This window comes from Rhinolophus sinicus, linkage group LG07, assembly GCF_036562045.2.
Source record: "Rhinolophus sinicus isolate RSC01 linkage group LG07, ASM3656204v1, whole genome shotgun sequence".
Lineage (NCBI taxonomy): Eukaryota > Metazoa > Chordata > Mammalia > Chiroptera > Rhinolophidae > Rhinolophus > Rhinolophus sinicus.
Window position 1 is genome coordinate 105995744 of NC_133757.1, and position 19145 is coordinate 106014888.

At 40.5% G+C, this 19145-nt stretch overlaps 1 protein-coding gene across 8 annotated transcripts in view; it reads left to right on the top strand.

Annotated features, from left to right (window-relative positions):
* Window positions 1-19145, top strand: part of SH3D19 (SH3 domain containing 19) — a 141839-nt gene that overhangs the window by 91152 nt on the left and 31542 nt on the right. For 6 of the 8 annotated variants that reach the window (XM_019722837.2, XM_074338447.1, XM_019722844.2 and 3 more), the window contains 6 exons: window positions 2772-2812; window positions 6958-6998; window positions 8353-8395; window positions 10378-10516; window positions 10649-10802; window positions 11509-12510. In XM_019722837.2, coding sequence (XP_019578396.2) covers window positions 6983-6998; window positions 8353-8395; window positions 10378-10516; window positions 10649-10802; window positions 11509-12510 — 1354 coding nt within the window. In that variant the 5' untranslated portion in view covers window positions 2772-2812; window positions 6958-6982. The remainder of the gene's footprint in view (window positions 1-2771; window positions 2813-6957; window positions 6999-8352; window positions 8396-10377; window positions 10517-10648; window positions 10803-11508; window positions 12511-19145) is intronic. The other 2 variants (XM_019722822.2, XM_019722829.2) reach the window with 1 other exon arrangement.

Here is a 19145-nt window from a genome sequence, read left to right on the forward strand (position 1 = left end):
AGGCACCAGGGGGGGATAGGGACGACTGGACTCCAGAACCAGCTCTCTGCACCAGCAGGCCCCAGAGCCCCTGCTCTGAGCAGTGGTCATGAGGCCATGGTTACTGTCCCAGGGTGGGCATCCTTCCTGAAGGTTCCCAGCTGAGACATGAACCTGATCTTGTGCTGAGGGAGGACTCTCATGAGGTTTTCTCTTAAGACACCTGTAGCCTTGGCTCTGCAGAAAGATGGAGATGAAGGATATCTTCAAAACCACAGCTTTTACATCCATAGCTACATTTGAGATACAGAAATTGTATGCATTGTACAGCCAGGAGGCTACTCCAGCCTCTCCCAAAACTGCTTCTCATGGAGATGCATTTGACCACAGGCCTTCTTTTTTATTTTCCCTGCCATAAAACCTGTTAACCTCTGAAGGAGAACTTTAAAACTTTATAGAGTTTAGAAAATGTGGCTTTAGATATAAGACGGTTAGTTGGTTGGTTTGGTGTATAGATCTAGTCTAAACGTGATACTGCAAATCTTGAGAACTGTAGATCCTGGGCTGACCTCAGTCAAAATTCTATTTTGTGCCAAGGTTTCCACCCCTCCCAACTTTTTATCGAAGTATAACATACAGGAAAGTGCCCAAAGTTACACAGCTCAATGAATTATCACATCTGCTCAGCACCCCTGAAGACCCCCCCATACTAGTTTCTTGGGGCGGCCATAACACAGTGCCACAAACTGGATAACTTAAAACAACAGAAATTGATGGTCTCACAGTTCTGGAGGCCACAAGTCTGAAATCAAGGTGTCAGCAGGGTCATGCTTCCTCTGAAATCCATAGCGAATCCTTCCTTGCCTCGTCTTAGCTTCGGTGGCTTGTGGGCAGTCTTTAGCATTCGTTGGCTTACAGCTGCGTTCCACCAGGCTGTGCCTTCATTGTCACATGGCACTTTCCCTGTGTGTCCCTGTCCTCACATGGCCTTTTTCTAAGGACAGTTATGCTTGATTAGGAGCCACCCTACTCCAGCATGGCCTCATCTTAACAAATTATACTGTGTTTCCCCGAAAATAAGACCTAGCCAGACCATCAACTCTAATGCATTCTTTGGAGCAAACATTAATATAAGACTGGGTCTTATATTAAAATAAGTCTGGGTCTAATATTAATGTTTGCTCTAAAAGACACATTAGAGCTGATGGTCCAGCTAGGTCTTATTTCCGGGGCAACACGTTACCTGTAATGCCCGTTTCCAAATAGGGTCACACTCTGAGGTACTAGGGGTTAGGAGTTCAACATATCTTTTTTGGGGGTGTCGGGGGGGTTTGACCCAAATACTCCCCATGTTCCACCCAGTCAGTACACTTTCCTCCTTCACAAAGGTAACAAAGGGTGTCTTTAAGTAATAACATCACACCAAATCAATGGTAATAAGCATGGAGATTATGATGTAGACATTCAGTGACGTCCCTCATGCCCTGCCTAGGCACACTGTAGGGAACTTTGGCTTTTTTGTCCTTGCTTCTGAATACTGATTTTGGCTCTTTTAATTATAGTATCTGAGTCAACAGACACGGTAGTAACATGCAGAGACTCTCCAGATTTGCTCCAAGAAGTTTCTCCTAAAACCTTTAGTCAACCTATTTGTGTTTCAGCGCTGCTACCTCTAATATATTACCTTATACTGTTTTTTTCAAGTAGTCATTTACAGAAAACCATCAAGAGCATTTTTTAAAAATCAGTATTGCTTACATTTTTAAATTATGGTTCTAGCTTCATGGTATTGGAGACCTCCTAGAGCTTAATTTTTTTTTCATGTCTGGCAGAATAGTGTATTCTTAAAGTGTCCCTCCCATAAAATACACTGGTATTCTATTGTATCTTCCTGTTGTATCTAGCTAAGAAACACCAAGAGGAGTTATAGATTATCTCAAAAACAAATTTTAAAAGAGTGTAAATTGAAAATAAATACAAATTTAAAAATTCATAGAAAAAGTGAAGAATTTTAATAAGCAAGAAGCTTTTTTTCCCCCCCTAAATCATATCATTAAACTTTAATGGTTATACATTTTTTCTAAATTATTCCAAAAACAATTAGTCCGGCTGGTATGGATAAAAGAAAAAAACAAACAACCCCACAAACTAGTAACATAAACCTTTATAGCCTAGAGGGTTCTGTACAATGAGTGAACAGAGGCTGGGAAAGGGCTGTGACTTGCCCAAGATCACACAGTCAGAGGCAGCCAGGACTGACCACCTATTGAACAGAAACCAAAGTAAGCAGAAGACTTCTAAATGCTGATGTTTTCAATTCTAATCTTAAGAGAAAATGCTGTTGGTCCTTAAGTCAAATTGACTATAAAAAATGATCTATTTTGATCTCAGAAGACAGGAATTCCAATGCCAAACACAAAAGAGATGGGGTGAGGGGAGAGCCCAATGTTCTGAGCACCTTGTAATTGCTACCTGACTTCAAGCATTGTCCAGACGTCACTGGAAGATGCAGTGTGTAGGTGGCTGTAAAAGCGATGTTAAGGCAAAATTTTATTTATGCTACAGATAAACTTCACCAGCCTCCTAACCTCCCATAGAACGTCTTAAATATCAAAGGCAATTTTGAAAAGATTTTTAATTTGTGTTTTGTAAAGAGGATAGACAAGTAATTAATGTATCAAACTTGCTGCTTGATGCCATATTGAGTCTCAGAAATGACCTGGCATGACAAATTATTCTTCTTCAAAAGGATTAATGAATGTTTAATATGTTTTCTTTCTTTCTTTTTCTAGCCAAGGACCCTTGTCATCCATTAGAGCGGTAATCAAGAGATGTAAGTTTGTTTCTTCCTGCTCTGTGTTTTCCTCTGTAATAATTTTAAATGATGGTTTAGATTTCTAGCAAGTGATTGTACTTGATGAATCTTACAAAGAAACCAGTAAGAGCAGCTTCTCCTAAGGAATAATAAACCATTTCAGACATGCAGCTAGTTTTTCAACTGTCTTTTCAACTTTCATTTATTGATAAGCCAGTTCAGAACGATATTTTTCTCTTATAGAACTAAACTGTCAAACATTTTTTTTGGGTTATCTAGTCAATTTCTGTGATCTAATATAAATTTTATGTAACCATTTTCTATAGGTAGAAACATCTGATGGGTTGAAAAAATTATCAAACCCTGTCCTTTTTTATTCATTTACTTCCACAGTATTTTTATTTAATTGTATAAATGCCTATGGAGTTCAGCTCACACTTGCACGTATTAATAGAAGTGCTGAAATAGAGTTCTCTCCAGAATGGCAGATTCATACTTACTAACTTTGCCTCTTGGTTAAAGTTATAAAACTTACTTTTGGGTTTTAACATCCTTTTTAATAAAAGGTTTGGCAAAGATCCCCTTTCCAAATAGAACATGGATCACCTATTTAAAAAAAAAGATAAGGAAGGGGTTTCACATTATTTGAGCTGAGATCACCACCCTAAACAGAATGTATATTATTTTCAGACACATAATTTATACTATTTAGTATGAATTTAGGATATCCACTGATTGTGAAGAGCATGCATTTGAATTCATTTCAGTGAACAATTTGTAAGTTGGCGATACAGAAAGATATTTCACGTTTCTCCGTGTTTCATTTTTGTTGTTGTCGTTGGTAAATTATAAAAATGTGGGAATGCCACAGTGTATGTTGAAGGGAATTCAGATATGAAAATGAAAATTTCATGATAGCTTTACATGCCTTAGAGTCCTTGGGGTGGAGAGAGAGAAAGGGTAGGGAGAGAATTTAAGTAGGAAATTAGGGTCTGGAAGTTAGGCAAGAATTTATTCCTGGAGATATAGTTTGGAGGTAATTGAGATTATAGGCAAAATCTTGGGAGTAGTCAAACATTTAGGGAGAAAGTGTAGAGAATAAAGAAGATAATAAAGGACAGCATCTTGGGAAATAGTGATGTCTGGGGCCAGGCTGTGCCTTTAAAGTGTCACGGGGCAAAAGATGGCATGACCCAAAAAACGCAACCCTGCCGAGGAGCGCCTCCTCTCACTGAGTCCTGTCTGCTGGCCCCGGTCTTTGTTCTCTGGCTTCTCATCTTTCCTCACTGGTTTCAGGACTTCTTTGTTGGGGATTGTAATCTGTACCCGACTTCCCACAGATCCTTCGGGATGGATCTCCTTTACCCTGAGGCCCTGTGTCTTGCAAGGCTAAAGGAGAAGGCAGCTATGGAGGAGTGGGCAAAAACGGCTGAAAAAGCATGATCAGTATAATAGAAAAACTAGGCGACTGCTGCGTGTTAGAGGTCAAGGGAAAGAAGGTTTTTGAAAAGAATGAGTGAACCACAAATAGCTCTTGCTGCCTCAGCAAGGTCAGGCAAAGGCGGCAGAGAATAGGTCACTGTGTGTGGCTCTGAGGAGGTCAGCGGTGACCTTTGAGAGAGCAGTTTCAGCAGAACACTGATGTTTGGAAGCCTCACTTCAGTGTGAACAATGAAAGGAATATGTGGCCGTTGGGACAGCTGAGGTAGGCTACTCTTTTATGACCTTGGGTGGTAAACAGGAAAAGGAAGGGCTGTAGCTTGCGAAGGAACCAGGGTCAGGCAGAGAAGAGATCTGAACGTGTTCACAGACTGTTTAGGAAGAGGAAGCTTGGAGGCCTTGGTGGGCAGCAGGGAAGGAATCCGTGGAGAGATCAGACTGAGCCAGAGAGAAGAGGAAATGGGTGAAGAAGCACTAGCAGAGAGGACGGAGGAGGCGAAACAAAGAAAACTGGCTCTGAGGAATCTTGTCTTTAAAACGCTAACCAAGTTGTCTTTTAATTCTTATATGTATGATTCGTATACACTAAGGAACTATTTGTTGATTGTAGTTACTGCTGATGTTTACACAGGAAGGCCAAACAGATCCTCACGTGATACCATGTACGTGCAGAATGAAGAAGAATTGTGTTGTCCCTTATCTTTTTCCGTTTTGCCCATTCTATAAGAAAAAGTTGTAAGCAATTTTTCTTACCCAACCCATTGAAATGTTTGCTTTACCATCCCAGACTCAAGTCATCTAACACTAGCAAGGAGAAAGACTTTACCTTTTTAAGGCGATATTCCTTAAATAGTTGTATTTTAAATTCTTTCATAATGAGTCTGGTTCCCGTCAAGCCTTGAGGTCTTTCTTTTTGCATTTATTCTTAACGAGCCATAGGCTACTTGGGATAAAGATCTTAACAGTGTTCTAACTGGATATGTCTAGAATTTCATGCTTTTCCTTTCATTAACCTTTTAAAAGAGAATTATTCTTTGAGATTCAGATTTAGCTCATAGTCATTGCCTACTGTAAGTCATGAGCTGTTCACCTATATTATAAAATAATGCCCTGCATGGTAGGTGTTGACCTCATTTTACAGAGCGTAGGGACACTGAGTCCCGAGAGGTTAAATGGCTTCACAAGGTGGAGCCGAGATGTGAACTTACACTTCCTGCCTCCAAGGCCATGGATGTTCTTAGTATCATGTCAGATGGATGTAGCTCATACCCAACCTCAAGCAAATGTAGTTAGTGAGTTATCTTTTTATTTTTGTGATTTTCATTGGTAAGGTAGTGAGTGTTACAGCAAGAATGCTTATAATGTAACTTTTCTACCTGTTTATTTCTTCTGATCATCATTTAATGGATGTTTTTGAATGATTTAGAATCAGGACCAGCATCCAGCTCTCCTGGACCCACAAGGAGTTAAACCGCTTCCAGGAACAAACTGCTCCCAGCCCTTCCTGTATTGGGCTGCGTGCTCTGGGATAGTTCATTTAACCTCTCTGTGTCTCAGCCTCCTGGTCTGTGAGGTGGGGGAGGACGATCATGGAGGATCCTTTCATGCATGTCATCCTGTCAGCACTTACATGGATTCTTTATTTGTGCTAATGCTGCAAACCCAGATCTCAATCTTTTATAAACACCTGAGTATGAACTGGTTTTGTGCTTAGCATTTAACCATACGAACTAGGAAAGTTTGAAAATCATTCTTTGAAACGATATAGCTTTAGCTGGAAATACTGCCTTTGTTCCGTGGCCTGACTCCAGGATGCATGCGAGATGAGCAGCTGCGGTAGGGATTGCAAAGAGCATGTTGCTCTGTATGGGCATTGGTAGCACATTCCAATTTCCTGGCAGCAGCTACATGAAATCTGTTTAGTCGGGGAAAGCGAGAATGAGATTGAGCGGGCAGTTAAGAAATTAGCAGGAAGAGTGTGACATACTCACTACATGAAAATCTGCCATGAAAAGCTAAAGTGTTTCTAGCTGCTAAACTTGCTCACCACTGACAAAAAGTGCCAGCCATTCTGAAAGGATCAAGAGAGAAAAGAGATTTCATAGATGAATGAATGTGTGTGTGTGTGTGGGGGGTGGATCAGAGTAGGAGAGGGGAAAGCCGTGCTTCTCCAAGGATGTGGAGATCTGGAAGTATGATCGGAAGACCTGCTCACCCCTCATCTGCTCCATTCAGAGCAGGAAGGCCACTCTGCTAATGAGGCGGTGAGGTGGGGGTTGTTACTAATGACCTTGTGAAGGGGCAGAAGCAAGTGAAAAGCCCCTGATTTAAAAGAAAATGGACTACTGAATTGCCTTTTAAGTGTTAGTCTTATCTTAAAACTGATTCCTATTGAAGTAGCAAATTGATTTTGCAAAATGGTTTTTAGATCTTTTTTGCACTGTCGTTAAGATCTATAGGTAGATTTTTTTTTTTTTTTATTGTGGTTATGTGTGTGGATATCCTGGTCTGTACAAACAAGACATGTCTTTGCCTCAAGGTACTTCTTTACTCCCTGAAACTATGATTCGTCAACTTTTCCTTTCTGTTGAAGTGTGCGGAGTGGAGAAAAACAGTGGCATGGCAAGATACCCGTAGTCTTGCTCGTGAATTCCTGTTAGAGCATAGGCAACTCTTTTTTTTCTCCCTTTCCTCTTCTGTAACCCCTTCTTTTTTTCCCTTAGCACTCATGAATAGTGCACAGCAAAAATGCCCCGTGGAAGAGGTACGTTTGTGACAATAAATAACATGCTGTCTTTTGCAAGCGCTGTGCCTGCTGATTCTGGCTGTAGAGGTGGTGCTGATGTGATGGCAGCACACTCAGTGAGCCTCTGACTTAATGAAACTGTTCTTACAAATCAGACGTACCACTTTACCCTCTCTGTCCTCCTATTCCAGTAGCCCAAATGCACCTCAGCTTGGGGTAACTCTTGATAAAAATGTTAACAGTCAAACCAGTTGGTGATATGAATACAGGACATCCTCTAAATCGAGATCCAAGGTTTTTGATTTCAAAGGTTGAGTTTGCCAACCCAGAGTAGATTCAGCCGTCACAGCTCCAACGCCAACCTAAATTCTATTCCCACCTTCCACCTCCATCCCCGCCTCCCTCGCTTTGTTAGTCTCCTTGTTCAGAGAGAATAAGAAGTTAATAGGAGGGGAAAAGTAAAGATTCATACCTGCAACGTTTTCAAATCAGAAGAATTGAGAAAATAGAGAATTGGAGAGATATGAAGGCAACTGGTAGAAATAGTGTATATCTGAAACAAGTTCCCTTTGTGCATAACTCATTACACTATAGTATTTGAAAAAATTTTAAAAAGATATCTTTGGAATGTGTTCCTTGAAACTAGGGATAATATTCTGTATTGAACATATGTGTAATATGTGACCCTATATGTGACATATTTTGCAGGTCATCTAATTAAGATGTAATTTAATTTTAAAATCAATTTTGAAAAAAAAATTAAATGATTTAATTTTTGAGTTTGAGGTTTGAAGGGAAAGTCAGTGCTGCATGCATAGTAATATATGCTACAAACATGTTTATAAAAATGATTTGAACATTCTTTGCATTTATTATCTCTTAATTTACAAGGTTTTAAAATTCCAGAAAAGTTAGAAAATAGATGAAAATTTGACCACCTTCACTCCCTCTACAATAGAGTTATAAACATACATTACAGAAGTATAGTCATGGATCAGAATAGGTATTAAAAACATTTTTCTGCCCATTGTTATATTTCATGTCGTTGTAATGCTTTTATCATGCAATTTCAACTTAAAGCTGTCTTCTTTTCTCTGTTCATTCTTTAAATTATTTTCAGAACTGCAGAATATGCTTTGGGGAGTTTTTGAAATCTATGTTTTCTTATGAAATTCAAATATATAACTATAATTAACTTTACCCCATATGAAAAAATCATTTTGATTTGCTTTTCTACTATGAATGTTAAAATCCATACATTCTATATGATGTCAAGTACAAGTTAATTTTTTCCAATAATATACCCTATAAAATTTAAACCTTTATTTATGTGCTAATTTTATACTATATCAGTTTATTCTTTCTTTTATAGCTTCTCGGACTTCTATTCAGAGTGAGCTTCATCGAGATAGGAGGTATGGTTATATTTATAATAGGGGCATATGTTCTGTTAATAATGAAATAAAAGTGTGTTATCAGTTAGCAAATTAAATCTTTCTCTTTCATAAACAGTATAGTATAGCATTCTGCTTCATCAGTACATTTCCTGAATTAATCTGTAAGTTTGAATGATGAAGACTTTTCTTGAGAGAGGAAGCAATACAAACCTGAAAATGTTCTTTTGACAGTAATTATTTACTGACAGCAATTTTAAAATGTTTATTAAGCAACTGCTATGTGTAAAGCATTGTCGGAACGGCTTCAAAGAAATGCTTTGTGTCTCATAGCTACTTAGTAAATGTCACATATGCGTAGATAAACGGATGGATGACAGGATAGAAAATTGAATCAAAGGATAAAAGAAACGATGCAGGCAGGCTGGATAGATAGCTAAATGAATAAATGGCTAGATGGGTGGGTGGAGAAAGAGAAGAGGGAAGGAGGGAGGAATGAGTCACTGGATAGGTAGAAGAAAGGACCAATAGACAGGCAGATAGAAGGTTGAATGGATAGAAAGGTAGACAGGTAGATAAATAGATGGATGGGTTTTATAAGACATGGTCCCTGCTTTCAAATTTCTTGCACTATAATATAGGGGACTGAAGAACAAGGACTTTGAAGTTTGACATTACCAAGTTCAAATCCTGACTTGACTGTCTTACCATGTGACCTTGGGCAAGCTACTTAACCTTTCTTAGCTTCAATATCCCCATCTTTAAAATGGCGCTAACCGTACCTATCTCATAAGGTTGTCATAAGGATGGGTGCATGTAGAGTGGTTAACATTTATTAACTAGTAACTCTTATTATTTAGTTAGACAAAAGCAATAATCAGAGGTTCTTAGGTAATGCCATTCACATTTAATCAGTGAGCAGGTTTTACTGTTTCACAGGTTAGCATGAGAGTGTGTATTTATGCACAATTTTGAAAATGGCAGTGCTTTTTGTTTTTATTTTCCATCGAGTGCTAGAGAAAGGAAGAGGGTATCGTCATCCCTATTTGTTAGATGAGAAAATTGAGGCTCAGAGAGGTTGATTGATTTGCTGAGTCACACAGTTGGTGTTTGTTAGGAAATCAGGTTGAAGGTAGGATTTGTACATTGAACTATAGAATGAAGTTCAGAAAATGATGAAAGAAGCCATGCCTAAATCACTGTGACTCCTCAGTATTCAAGATTAATCATCACATTTGTATACAGAACTGACAAGGAACACAGACACACACATCAGAGTCTAGAAGTGAAAATATTAACACGTTGTGTACGGATCACGAGAATCTTCACGAGGGATTTAAACCCCGCCGTACGCAACGTGTTAACACTAAACACTTAAAAATCACTTTGAATTGGGACAGAGATAGAGTGAGGAGAAAGAGGATATTCTAATTATATGGTATCATTTCAGAGTATATACTTTATAATAACAGAAAGATAAACAATTCTAATTGACCAGTGCACTTTTCTACCTTATGGGGGTGCCAAAACAATGTGTACACATGACTTGTATTTATCTTTTATTATGGGTATATATTGAGTATTACAATTTTAATACCGTTTTTTTTTCCCCTTTCTTAAAATGTGTATACATTTGTTTTTTTGGCACCCTCGGTATTTATGTTTGTGCTATAGACTAGATAGCAGAGCCCTAGCATGAAGAGATTGTATGGGCCTTACTTAGTCCTTATTCTTATCAACCAAGGCAGAGCCAAGAGTGCTTAGGGTACATCTCTAACTTTTTGAGGCCAAAATCATAGAGGATCACTCTCACTTGATCCCTTGAAGCTGGCCTGGCTGTACTATTAGAGACAGCCACGCCAGACAGGTCATTTCTGTGACTATGGTCGTTCTTATGTAACTTTTTTTGGGTGGTAGTTGTTTTCATGAATCTGTAAACATTTGCAAATAGACAATAGCTTGTTACCAACCTGCAAATTCTCACTGAGGCTTCTGTCTGCTAGGCGCCCAGAGATCACCATTGTGGCAGCTGAGCCACTGAGGCGGGCCTCGTGGTTTGCAGGAGCCCCACCCCCAGGACTGGGATTCCCCCCATCCTCTGCAGCAGGTCCTTGGAGGCCCAGTGAGCTGGTTCCTGCTGAGGTGAATAAGTACCATGTTATCTCTTTGCATTTCACTTTTAAAATGAAGTTCAAAGATAAGAACAGATAAAGTGAGACTATTAACATGTTGGCTATTGCCCATAGATGTTTAAAATCATTCTCTATTTTGCAGCTCCCACCATCTTATGAGCAAGTCATAAGAGAAATCAACCAAGTTCAAGTTAATACCACAAATAATAATAATGCTGCTGCCAGTCCAAGGCACACTAGTACTTCTGCAACTCAGACTGACTTTTCAGAAGAAATAGACAACCATCTGCCTCAAAGTAATGCAAGTAATTTGTCTCCCCTAATTCTGACCTAGTTCTAGGGAAGTAATCAGTAGGCTCCAGCCTTTACAATAATTTGCAATTTGTACGTAATTCATTGAGCTCTGCTTCCCACTCAGTATGATCGTGTACGCTTGCTTTATTTGTGTTTGCTGTGATTATTATAAGAGCTCGTTCTCACAAGCCACAGCCCGAGTCTCTTGGGTTCATCCTAGTTCACATCACAAAAATATCATCCTTTTAACTCGTGGTTGGTATTTCTATTGATGGCCTTTATTCCCATTGAGAAAGATGTTATATTTAGCAACTGCAACTTGATAGGATGCTGAAGGTGATGGTCCTATTAGGCTCTTAAAAAGTATTGTATTAGGATGACAGATGAGTAAAGCAAGAATTGTCAGACTTTTGACAATGAGAGAAGTGGTTCACGTGGTAAGTATCCTGAGAATGAGAAATTTAATGGTGTTTTGAAATGTTGTGTAGTGACTATTTCCTATATGAACAGGTATAACTTGAAGAACCCTCCTGTAGGAAATTGAGTATAAACATTTCCCCGCTGATTTTGGAATTACCTTTTTTCACTAATTAAGGAAACCAAAATCTCTTGCTATTCTACATGGATATTTTTAAAAATCTGTGCGCCTTCTCTTATTTTCCCTTTTAAACTAGAACGTTACAACTTCTTTTTGTTTTGATCTGGTAGCATTACAGGCACCTCTCAAACCTCTTCAGCTCCCCCCAGCGGTCTCAGCCAGCGATCCGCCAACCAATGTGGCGCCTTTCATAGTCTGTGACATTTCTGAAAAGCGGAATTGTCCAGAAAACCCCGGTGCTACAAGATGTCCGGTGCCAAAACCAAGAACAAAAAGCAACCTCAGACCAATAGCCAGAGACACCCCCATTAAAGAGCAGAATCACCAGAAAACCAGCCCGGCGGCCCCAGAAGAGGCGCCCTCCCCGGGCCAGCCCCAGTCCCTGTTGGACAGCACCAGCACCTTGCAGAGTCAGGCAGGGATGGACACTATGAACACAGAACAAAGCCAAAATAGTGTTTCCAGAGTCAAAGCCTTTGACAGTCACACAAGTACAGAAACCTCAGGGCTGCCCAAGAAACCAGAGATTGCGCCCCGCGCACTCCGCCCACGGTCTACTGTTTCCTCAGGGAAACACTCGGTGGCTCCCAAACCCGCTGCCAGTAGAGCTTCCGGAGAATTGGACTCCTGGAATGAAAACAGACTCAAGGTGGCCTCCAGGGAAGGGCTCACCCCACACTTTCCACGGAGAGAAGCCGGGAGCATCCCAGTAACCAAACCTGAATTGCCAAAGAAACCAAATCCTGGCCTTATACGAAATGTTAATCCTGAGATTCTGGGAGGAGGGCCCGTGGCTGAGAGCCCTGCCAGCGGGAAGATAGTCCCAATTCCTGCTCCTCGGCCACCGCTGCCCAAGAAATCAGTTTCCTCAGAAAACCCCACCTGTGGGGCAGCTTTGCTGAAACCAGTCACTGTTCCTCCCCGACTCCCCGTGGTGTCCCACGCCAAAGCGTTCAGGTCACTGAGCGAAGGACCCTCAGCCAACCCGCCAGTTCCAGGTGTGCAAAGCAAGCCGCCGGAGGACGTGGACCTCATCAGCTTCGGTGACGATGTGTTACCCATCCCATCCGGGAACCTGGGTGAAGACTCTGTTGGTCCAGAGATGGTTCTGGGTGAGTAAAAATCAGAAGTGGAGGGGAATCTAAACTCATGATAGCATATCTTCAATGGCACTTGTTTTCATTTCTAGTAGGTAAATTATTGAGGTATATATGTGCATGTGTGTGCACATGTGTGCATACAGGCAGAGAGAAACAGATTAAGAAACACGGAGCTGGACAGGAGATGGAAACAAAGGGGAGGGAAGATATGGGATGGGGAGATGGAGACAGAGAAAGGGGGGACACACACATTGATTACTACTATATGAGCCAGGAATGAGCGGATTGGGACTAGGGAATAAACGAGACGTGAGGCTGGCTCCCTTCCTCTAGCAGGTGGAGATTCAGGCTTTAGAAAGGTGCGGGGGAGCTTCTTACAGATGGGAAGGCATGCAGGGACCCCAGAGGGGCTCCTTGGATGGCAGCAGCCCGCTGGCAGTGCCAGGAGAGGGACCAGCCTGGGGAGGCCTCTGGCAAGAGCATTGCGAGGAATGAGGACCCAGCCATATGTTGTAAATTTTTTTTCCCCAAATCTTCACAGAACCTCTTCCCTTGGGAATGCAAAGTTTTGTAAATAAAATATAACAGATGTAAGCTTCCTGCCAACATCGGGACAATTAAATTTCCCAAGAGGCAGGGAATATTTTTTTTTTCCTCACAACATTCAGATGGAGGGTGTGACGGTAAAGCTTATCTTTGCTTTGTCAAACTAAGCTGTTCTGCTTGTCGTTAATAAGATTCCTTTTACTGCTGTTTACTTATTTGGGTAGAGTTGGTGAACAGAAAATCTTGATAATATTTTCAAAAGGTTAGTTGTCACCTTATGAATGGTTAACATGTATCAAAATGGTATAAGCTCTGTGATTCAAACCCAGATTCTGCACAGCACAGTTGTATTTTAAATGATAACAAACATATTTATTAAATATTTATCATGCATACAACATGGTAACTGGCTGTAGCATGCCTCTTGTCCATAAGGAGTGGAAGGAAAAATGTTAGAATATATTGAGTTTCTGCAGGGTTCCAAGCCCTCTGCTAGATACCTGACACACATTATTTCATCTAATACTTACAGTAACCCTCTGCAAGGTATCGTTAGCCTCAATTTGCAGATGACGAAAATGAGGCTGAGAGGTATCAATGGGTAACTTGCCCAGTATTACAAAACTACAATTTTTCAAGGCAGGATTCAACCTCAATATTTTATTCTAAGTCTAGTTTATTTTTCACTATATCATGTTGCTCCATTTCATGAATCCTTAAACCCAACGACATGTTAAAAACTTTTCAAGTCTTTGTCCTATCATGTTCTTATTTAAACCTTTTTGATGTTACAAGGCTCAGGATAGCACAGGGATGAGTAAATCCAACAGCCGGAAGCTGTTCAGGGGTAGAAGCAGTACAGGCCAAAGAAATACCTCCTTTTTGTAGAACCTCGTAGATTCTGTGGGGATGGCAACTTGGTTAATAACTACTGAGAATTTATTCTGTGTCATTAAGCAGATAATTACAGTCATCTCCAAAAAAGGAAGGTCAACGGTATGCATTCAACATAAATACAGTCTCATGCTTCATCCTCAGCCTTTTCTGTTTTTTGATTTCTACCGCTTCATTGTACAACATGTAATTATCGAGGCAGTCTTGTAGCGAAATGTGTAGTTTGCTTGCCCTACCAGACTTTAACCATTGCTCTTGGCTGTGGAGTTATACTGAACTAAACGCTTTCTCTTCTTTCTAAACCTGCTCCTCTTCCTGTATTCTGCACCTCACTTAGCGACACCATCACACATCCAGCCTTCCCTAGAGAAGAGTCCTAGAGATCATCCTTGAGTCTTCACACCTGTAGCACAGTGGCTGGTTGTTTGGACTTGGAGTCAGACTGGTCGAGGTCTCCCACTTAATTGGTATGTGACCGTGGGTAATTTACTTAACTCTGCGAGTGCCTCGGTTTCCTCATCTATAAAACACGATAATAATACTCCTCGTAGAGGAACTGCAAGGATTGCATGTGATTCTGCAGGAAAGCCCTATCACGTTGTCTGAAACATGGTACGTGCTCATTAGGTTGCGCTGATTGTTGCTTCCTGTGTTTTACATCCAGGTAGTTAACCAACTCCTGCTGGTTTTACCTTCTGAATAGTTCCTGAGTCTTCGTCTCAGTTCCATCCTTCCTGCTGCTGCCCCACGTTAGGCCTTTATGCCCAGGTTATTGCAGTGGAGTCCCTGCTTCTTCCTCAAACCCATCTTGTGGCTACCCAAGCGATTTTACTGGCATGTTCATTGGACCTTGTTGCTTCCCTGACTATTGTCCTCCAGAGACCCCCAGGGTCACCTCTGAATTCCTCAACATGCAGAGGGGTTTTTGTTTATTTATTGATTTGGGCTTTGTGCCTTTTTGATGGGATATCAGTATCATTTACTGTCTTTATAAATAAAGGATTATGGTCTCTTTGTGAAACCTTGCTTAATCATCCTGGCATCAACCAGAAACTGGCAGAGGAGCATAGGAGAAAGGAGAGAAACTCACAAATATGTTTCTCCTTCTCTTTCTCTTCCCTCAAAAATAAAGGAAATCTAATAAAACAGTTTTCATTAAATGAAGTTGCTGTATTAATCTCAGGAAATAGAGATCAGAAAATACTGAAGTTATGAAAACATTGTAGAGATTAGAAAAATTATTAAAGGAAAACTCATAAAACAGCAATTTAATATTGGATTCATTTTGTGGGTAGAATGCCGTCCAGGTTAATGTAATGGAGCTGAGAGGTACTAGCAATTCTTCACACCTTTACAAATCATACCCAGTTGTCAAAAAAAAGGCAGAATGCTTCCGCTGTCAGCCCCATTACACAGACCAGAGTCATAGTCTAGCAGCCAATTCCTGCTATTAACAGAACTCAAGGGAAAGAAATGACAGAAAGGCAAGCCAAGGATGGTGAAACTAATTATGATGACAAGCATATTATTAGAGACAGGTAATGGGCAGAAAACTACATTATCATCAATGTTTTTCTCAGCCCACTAATGAAGAGCATGTGGATATAGGTGTGAAGGGGCCTGCTTGTTTGGCAGCAGGTGGAGAATAATTGGCGGGGGTTGTGAGGGGCTAGAAGGCGGGCAGAATAAACACTGCAAATAAAAGTAGAGAAAATGCCACTGACTTTCCTTACATTTAGATAGGAGATTCTTTTGGAAGTGCTTTGTGTTTTTCTATAGAAGCAAGAACAAACAGTCTGTGATAGAGAGACTTACGGCACTGCAGTTGTGAGAATCTGATTAGCCTGTGAATCTTTTCCCACCCTTGAAAAGAGCCCTTGAGCTCGTGAATGCACAATTGGAGGTGATTTCCAGAGCCTATTCCTGGACCCCAGATTAAGGACTTCTACCACAAAATGTTGGCGATAACATTCAGTGGACTGCTGAAATAGATACGGTGTATTGTGCAGTAAATCAAAAGGAGATAGACCACCTATTATCTCCTGCTGTGGACCAGCCTCCAAGATATTAGTAGGTGAAAAATGTGAGGCACAGAGAGGAGTCATGGTATTTTAGCTACTGTTGGTGTTAGAACACACACATACACACAAACATGCAATGTCTTTGGAAAGATGTAGAAAGAGTTGTTAACAGAGGTTGTCTTTTATGACAGAACTGGGTAGGCAGGAGAGAATGGGTAACCTATTTTTTCAAATAGCTGAACATAGCAGAATAAAGATGAAAGAAACTGAGATTTACCTCTCGCCGTTCTGTCTCAGCACATCCTGTCCTGATCTTCAGCCTTATGATGAGTAGAAATTTTAAAAAAATAATAGGATTTTTCTAAAGTTATATTATTCAAGGTTACAAATAAAAGCTAATTATTATGAACTAGATAGGTCTGAACTGGACAAATTCAAAAATACATATCTGCATTATTTCCTATTAAATGGAATCACTGAAATAGTATCAAAAAGAGAGTTTTTATTTTTCTAGTTACTTTATGGGAAATTTTATGGCCATCCTTGCCTTCAAAAAGCAACAAAAGGGAGAAGACTTTTCACTTTTTTCCCCGTTTTTAAGTCGTTTTTGTTTTGGTTTGTTTGGCAGGGGTGTTAATTAGTTCATCTTTATCTTATAACTTATTCTTGTCATTGAATTTATTTTATTAGATTTTTTTCAGTTACAAAATAACATATATTTGCTCTAACAAGTCGAATGGTATAAATGTTTAGTAAAACAAAAATAATAATAATCTCCCTCCAGTCCATCCCAATCCCTAGAGTAAACAGTGTGGGCAGTGCTGTATGTACGCTTCTGTGCCTTTGGACATTCCAAACCAAAGCTTACAAACATATACGTATACTTGTACTTTTTCCTGCTTTTTACAAGCATTTTATCATACTATACCCATTACACAGCAGCTTGCTTTTTTCATTTATACTTGATCTTAGCCAAAAGGCTGAGAAGCAATGCTTTTTTCATTTAAAAATGAGATTTATGGACTTCTCTTCAGGCCAGCAGCTCTAAGTCTAGTCCTTGTTTCCTTTCACCTGCCTGAGTGCATCGTAGTTGATTCAGCATTTCCCGTTGATGGACGTTTGAGTTGTTTTGTTTGTTTTTAATTTTTTGGATATTTTTTTTTTTGCCACTGTGAAAAATGCTGCAGTAAACACTCTTGTAAAGATTTTCAGTTCTACTAGTGCTTTTATTTCTGAAGAATAAATCTCCAAAAGTGGGACTACTGGAGCAAAGGTTATGAACTTGAAACATTCTAATAGTACCAGTAATGCAGTTTCCCACCTGGCAGTGCCTGGAATTCCCAAACATGAAGTGCCATCCTTGCTTTTTATGTTGGCCACCCACATTTGTATTGGAAAAAATACCCCTCTCATGAAAAGACGTGAAAAGTCAAGTTCATATTGTGCGGCGAGGGAGAAACTTGCACACCATCCTCAAGATGAAACACTGGCCTCTGGCTCCACCTTCTCACCGAAGCGATGCCATTTGTCCTCCCCACTCGTCTGCAGCCTCGTCTGGATCACAGCCCAGGATAGCATGCAGACAGGGAGGCAGGTGCCAAGCTCACTGACTCAGTGAACACAGCTAGGGTAGGACATTTAAACAGAACCACTCCTGCCAAACAGCCCACAGTGCTGGAACACTAAGGCTTCCTTATTTCACTGCATTGAGAAAGAAATGTTTTCCAGCCATGTATAGTGGAATAATTACACATGATATGCGTGCTAGGTATTAAAGAGCAACTAATGATATTAAAAATAAAAACAAAAGAAGAAAAGAAAGAAAAAATGGGTAGCGAGAACACTTGTAATGCTTTATATTTAAGTTGTATCTATGCTCCTTCTATTTAAATCCTTCAGGTTTAAAAAAAAAGAAAATGACTGGACCCTTTCATGCAGTCACAGTTTGCAGGTTGTGGCAGGGCTCCCTGCGGCCAGTCCGCCAACAGCAAGCACAGGGACGCCCCTTCGGCCTCACCCCTCAAGGGCACTCACTGGCCTCTTTTCTCCTGTCCCTGTCCTCCTTGTTCGGGCCCTCACTCCTGGAATGTGAGGGAAAGACTGTAGGTGGTATACTGGCCCAGAATTTGGTATGAATTGGCAAGCAATTGAAGCCATTCCATGCTCAAGATTTTCTTCCGCCTCCACGCCCACCCCCACAAAACATCATCAACTAAAAACTATCCTGACTACCAACAGAATATAGGTACCAAAAGCAGCCGTTAACGTAAAAATGCCACTTGAAAGGTAGAAGACAATGAACAATGACGAGCCTAAATCCTTTTCTTGAATTTTTGGTCCTTTTCCCAGCAGATAACAGAACCCTGAGAGAATGGGCTATTACAACCAAGATTCAGGGGAGGGAGGACAGACAAGTCCCTGAATAGTCAAGTCTTTGCAGCAGCTGGGAAAGGAAGGTGGCTCCTTGGAGGTCACTGGGTTCCTACAAGGACCAAGGGGGCAGAACAGAGGCAATGGCAGGGAAGAGAAAGAACAGAAAGGAAGGATACATACTGAGGAAAGATACACTTCTGTGTTTGAATAAAACATCTGCCAAGATTACATGGGGTCTTCAAAGTCTTTCATTTTAGCTAGAGTTACTCAGAATAGATGAACCATTCTGGGAGTTCAGATTTGGATAATATTTGCAAAATGGGCTTTAATACAAGTGTACCTACCCCTTTTTATCCATTGGCACCACTGTTTCCTGAAGATCAGATGTGTATTATTCAAGGTGGAAGAACTATTACAATATGTCAAATCCAGTTGTTGGAAAGATGGTCATGGCTCCCTCCCCTCCCTCGCCACCTGTACTCCTGTTTCATGCTGCAACCTGTGCCCTGCCCATACCCGAAGTTCCTTACCTTGCTCTGCTTTTCCCTTTTTCAGTAGTACGTCTCATCTTTTACTGTACAACATGAATTACTTATCTGTTACATTTATTGTTTATTGTCCCCCTGCTGGAATGGAAGTGCCATGCAGACAGAGTTCTTTGCCTCCTTTACTGGGAAGTATCCCCAGCATCTAGAATAGTGTTTGATGTGTAGCAGGAACCCAACCAATACTGAATAAACAAAAGTGAAAAGGCAGATTAGCAAAGAAATGGATATAAAATGATCCTGTTTTTGTTTTGCAAAATACCTGCTT